This window comes from Montipora capricornis, chromosome 11 (genome assembly GCF_036669925.1).
Source record: "Montipora capricornis isolate CH-2021 chromosome 11, ASM3666992v2, whole genome shotgun sequence".
Classification (NCBI taxonomy): Eukaryota; Metazoa; Cnidaria; class Anthozoa; order Scleractinia; family Acroporidae; genus Montipora; species Montipora capricornis.
In genome coordinates this window covers 41265063-41270062 of record NC_090893.1, presented here as the reverse complement: position 1 = coordinate 41270062, position 5000 = coordinate 41265063, and the positions used below count along the sequence as shown (strand labels likewise).

At 39.9% G+C, this 5000-nt stretch overlaps 2 protein-coding genes across 2 annotated transcripts in view; one reads left to right on the top strand and one right to left on the bottom strand.

Annotated features, from left to right (window-relative positions):
- The window catches only part of LOC138025053 (uncharacterized), a 4576-nt gene extending 224 nt beyond the window's left edge, over positions 1–4352 (bottom strand). The window contains exons 1-2 of the mRNA XM_068872305.1: positions 4055–4352; positions 1–2551 (exon numbers count right to left, since the gene is read on the bottom strand). The exon at positions 1–2551 is cut by the window's left edge and continues 224 nt beyond it. Of these exons, the coding sequence (XP_068728406.1) occupies positions 1725–2551; positions 4055–4325 (1098 nt within the window). The 5' untranslated portion in view covers positions 4326–4352 and the 3' untranslated portion in view covers positions 1–1724. The remainder of the gene's footprint in view (positions 2552–4054) is intronic.
- Positions 4353–4610: 258 nt separating this feature from the next.
- LOC138025054 (PAT complex subunit Asterix-like) overlaps positions 4611–5000 on the top strand; it is a 4156-nt gene continuing 3766 nt past the window's right edge. Inside the window, exon 1 of the mRNA XM_068872306.1 lies at positions 4611–4808. Coding sequence (XP_068728407.1) covers positions 4647–4808 — 162 coding nt within the window. The 5' untranslated portion in view covers positions 4611–4646. The remainder of the gene's footprint in view (positions 4809–5000) is intronic.

Genomic DNA, 5000 nt, shown 5'->3' with positions numbered 1-5000 from the left:
AAAAAATTATCACCTGTTTTTTTTTTTTTTTTTGTCTAGATATACCGTCGTTTTCATCTAAGCGTGGACACATGACGGGAAAACATGTCCTTTGAAGTTTGAATTTGGCAGCCGTTAAGTAAACAGTTGAAACCTTTTGCGCGCGATAGTTCAAAAGTATTTGAAGCACAGTTTATCAGATTAGGGTCAATTACCGAGAAAAAGTCTTCGATGTCCAGTCTTGCCGTCATTCCAGAAAAACTTGCATGAACATCTCTAAAACTTTGAATGATTGAAGACAAAACTTGTCACGTTTGCAGCCACTTAGAACATGTTTTCCCGTCACGTGTCCACGCTTAGATGAAAACGATGGTAATTACCATCAAATTCCCATAACTGATGTCAAGAGTAATGTATACACCTTATTCCAAAATGGCCGCTATGCGGATACAAATTGGCCCTTGTTGCCTCGTTCAAGATAAAATATTCTTTTGAATTTTAAGCTTAAGAACGAGGCATCAAGGGCTTATTTGAATAAAAACAAAAGAATATTTAAATAGCGGCCATTTTGGAATAAGGTGTATGGCAGCCATCAAGGAGCATTCAGATCTTGGGCGTGAAAGGGTTCATAAGACATTCACAGCTTGCTCTGACCACCAATGGATTAACCCATTGACTCCCAGGGGCTCCCCACTGAAGAGTAAAATCGTCTGGCATTAGACAGGGTGAAATACTAAGTCTGGCCAGTTTAGACCTGTTTGGTCGTCAAAGGTTAAGTTCAACATGAGACAAAACGCATCTGCTAGAGGTGTTCCAGCTGAATTTAACCCACTGGCTCCTAGGGACGAGACTTAATAGACTTTACTCTCTCTAATGCCAGACTATTTTACATGTACTTAACAATGTGGGGCGGTTCATGAGCGAATGGGTTTTTTGAGAGTAAAAACAAGGGAAATCATGGGTTTCCCATTAATGAGTAAAATTATTGTCCTGACTGGCATTTGACAAAGTAAAATCTGCAAGTGGCCCTTTTAGGATTATAATTAGCTTAAAAAAACAAAATAGAGTGCGAAATACTAGTAGAGCATTGCACGGGCATCACAGAGGTCATGGGTTTGAATCCCGTTTGAGCCAACTGAACTTTTCAGTTGTCTATAAAGGCCGGGACACACTATGCGACAAGTCGCAGGGAAAAGTTGTCGCAACAATTCGGCTTCTGTGACACAGTCAATTTTGTGAAAATCATTGTCGCTCCAGCAAAATTTCGTTGCTCCGATCACTTGAAATCAGTCGCATGAATTCTGAATTTGTGCGACTGATTGCAGCGACAAAATTAGTGAAAGCAGTGTTGTGGCAATGTGTGTACACTTTTGGCAATAAGTTGCTGCTACAAAATATAAACGAACCAATGAGGGAGTATCATACATGTATGGTCAGCCATATTGAATTAGAAAACTAGTTCACATCCCCCCTCATATAAAATCACTGTGTGTGCACCAATAGAAGTCATCTTCTAAAAACTGTCGCTGTTAGTCAGTTCCACATTTCTTATCTCCACACTTTTTCACTGTACAGTAGTGTTGTTACATGTACTTGTTGAGGTTTATTTTCCACTTTCAGTGTTCGCGTATAAGAAGTTTTTTGGAAATGGTAGTACCTGTAGGCTGCACTTACATCAAAGAGGGTACTAATTTGAATAAATATGGTAAATTTGGATTGCTCATGTATATATAATCATGTTCTTGCTAAAACAAGTGTGCTAATGAAACTATTGCACTCAAACCCAACAGCATGAAAGAATGCACAATGCTGCATCCCTCACATGCCATTGGTTGCTCTGCCTCACCCCTATCTAATGGTACATGTGTGTCATCTTTCTTTCTAGGTCCTTCATTCTGCTCTGTACGAGTGAAGCTATCCTCGCTGTATAACGTAGACTGCCAATTTTCACTGCACTGCTTTATTTGCGACCTTAATAGCCATGTGCTTTCAATGATCTCTGTTTGGTTCTCTCCACAGACGTGACACTGACCAACCCAGCCGGTTACAGATGCACCATTTCTCCACACCACAAAGAAAGCAAAAGTGCTGCTTGGGCCTCCAAGTTGTCCGATGCCTAGAATCTTGGAATGACTTGTTCCAGCTGCCCCAGTTGTTCTCTCCACAGCCGTGCGGTATTCTCCTTTAATTCCTCCATCCATCTGTGTAAGAATCATTTCAGAACCTAAGCTGTTGTACCAATTTCCATTTAACTTGCAGGGACTACTGTCAGGAATCAATTCAGTCCTGATAACTGAATCAATAACTGGTGGAGTTTCTGAAGCACCCTCATTCGGTTTTCGAGGTCCAGGTTTTTGTTCAAATCTGGTGAAAGTGTCGCGTCCAATCATTGTTGATTTCCACTTGTCAATACAAGTGTTCACTTTAGACCGTAACAACCAGGAAGTGAGTAGTTTTTCATGGCCATCAGAACAAACAAGACACTGACCAGTCCACACAGTCGTTGAGCTGCCATTTCGCCAAACGACTACAAATGCAAAGGATGCGCCAGGGTAGTCATAAGGTGCTGTACCTAGATAAGGATGATAATAAATGAAAGTTGACTAATTCTCATCAAAGAATTCTCATACATTGGACATCTACATGTGCATGTACAACCATTCGGGCTGTTTATAATGTAATTTCAACTGCAAATGGTTGGACTTTCATGCACTACAAACTGTACACCCTCTGATCTCATTACCCTTATAGATTATGCAATTACTTGTGACATGCAAAAAAACCCATTTGCAGAAAGTAGGGCAAGGAGTACCCAGTGTGCATACATGTACATGTCTTTCCATCTAAAGTTGGGCTAGCTTAGCATGATCTCTCTTTATTTAAGTGTGAAGTTCTTCAGTGATGAGGCATTTATTTGGGACACGGTATGCAGCAAATAACTCAAATCAAATCAAACCAAATGTTGGTTTTTGAGGAGGAGGGGAGGGGGAATGGGTGAACCGGAGAACTTATACGTATGGAAATCAGTCCACATGACACCTGGTCTTGGTGGGAGGTGAGTGTTCAAACTACTGAGCCAAAAACTACTGAGCCAACATTGCTCCCATAAGAATAAGAATCAAAAGCCATATTAATCAAGGGGAGTTTGCCCAGTGCTGTAATATCTAGACGCAAAAAAAAAAAAAAATTAATATTTAAAAGCTGACAGAGTATTTAACCCTGGCTTGAAACAGGAGTGATGTGAGTTTAGATTGGGGGTACTCTGCATTTTTCATGAAATGTGTGCATAGCTTGTTTTCACTGTCATGAAACTAAAAAATAAATTCGAAACACAGTTCAATGAAAAAGGCCAAGAACACCAGGAGTTCACTTTGCTATGGAAGCAAAGAGATAAAATATACAGTGTATGTGTATTCATGAACACATCTCCTCATTTGTACTTGAAAGGCTCAAACTGCTGAGATTCATAGGGAATTATACAGACATTTTTTCAACCAAATAGCTTTGCATCATGGTGTCACGCGAGGTGACAATTCGGAAATTCAAAATGCTGTATTTCGAAACGAAAGGTGTCACGGAACTGAAAACTTCAAAAAAAGATATATTTCTATCTTATAGATTAAAATTCAGAAGACCCTGCGATTTTGATTTTAGAATTCAATGACATCACTGTGAAAACCATCGATCGCTCACTACTAACACTTGCCTACTGTTCATTTATAAAAAAATCACGTGTTACACGTGATTCTTCATCCATCCGTTACACGCGTGACAAAAAGCGCAACAACCACGTGCATGCAGTTGGGCAATTTTCTAGGTTTGAACGAAATAAGAGAGGCTATCGTTGTTCATGCAAAAGAATCACAGGATAGTTAACATTTATAATCAGTTTCCCAATATAAAATCTCTTTTAGATCTTTACCAGTACACGTGCACTGCTCGCAAAAATCGCTACTTTTCAATAAAGAAAAGACAACAACCAGTAATAGTAATTGTACTGGCTAGAGAAGAGATCAGACATAAATAGGATAGGATCACTGGAGTAAACGAAAAATAGTATCTCATTTATATTTACCCAGCAGAATCGAATGTGTTGTACCAGCCGAACCATTGAACCTCTCTTGAGCAGTTCTGTATTCGCCCAGCAATTTGCTATCATTCCCGTGTTTCAAGTAAACTTCCGATCCCAGTTGATTGTACCATTTACCATCCAAAGTCTCGCAGTTCTTGCCATCTGCAATCAAGATAAGAGCAAGCCCTAGAAGGCCAAGAAAAAGGTGATGGATTGCCGACATCACTGGAATGAAATTATGTAACCTGTATAGCAACCAAGCAATTCTTCTCATGTGAGTCGATGCGCTGTGCTGGAGGCATTTTTGTTCCCAGAGCCCACCTACCTCTTAAGTCAGCCTCAATTCCAAACTATTTCGAACAGGCTATTTGTGGACGATTTGAAAAGTCGTTATTTTTACAAATAAACTGAATGAACAGTTCTGTGCCTCGAAAATCCTCTGTTATTCCATGATCGTTGCTGCAAAGTTCCGGAAAGAGAAAAAAAAAATACCACTCGTTCCCAGGCTCTTTCCGCATGGGTGATTCAAAATGGCGGACATGGCTGTTGGTTTCGCAAGTCCCGTCGGGAAGTTCTTGACAACATTCAATCCAACATGCCGGCCGCTGGTTCATATTCGTCCACAAAGGAAGATCCTAGAAGACCAAACAAAATATTCCGCTATAAACCAGTGACTAACAAGCCTACAGATGATCCTACTCCAGAGTATATGAATCTTTTAGGGATGATATTTAGTATGTGTGGGCTTCTTATGAAGGTGAGAGAAAGTCAAACGAATGAAGGGATTTAAAGCTAAAGAGATCGATGGGAGAGCTAAAGTTGATTTCATCAAACGATAAAAGTGGAATTGCCATAACGTGAAACGATAAAAGAGCTGACATCTTCCTCAGAGCAAAAATCATCCATCTTACCTTTTCACAGTGGTAATTTGTCCTTTAATTTCCATACT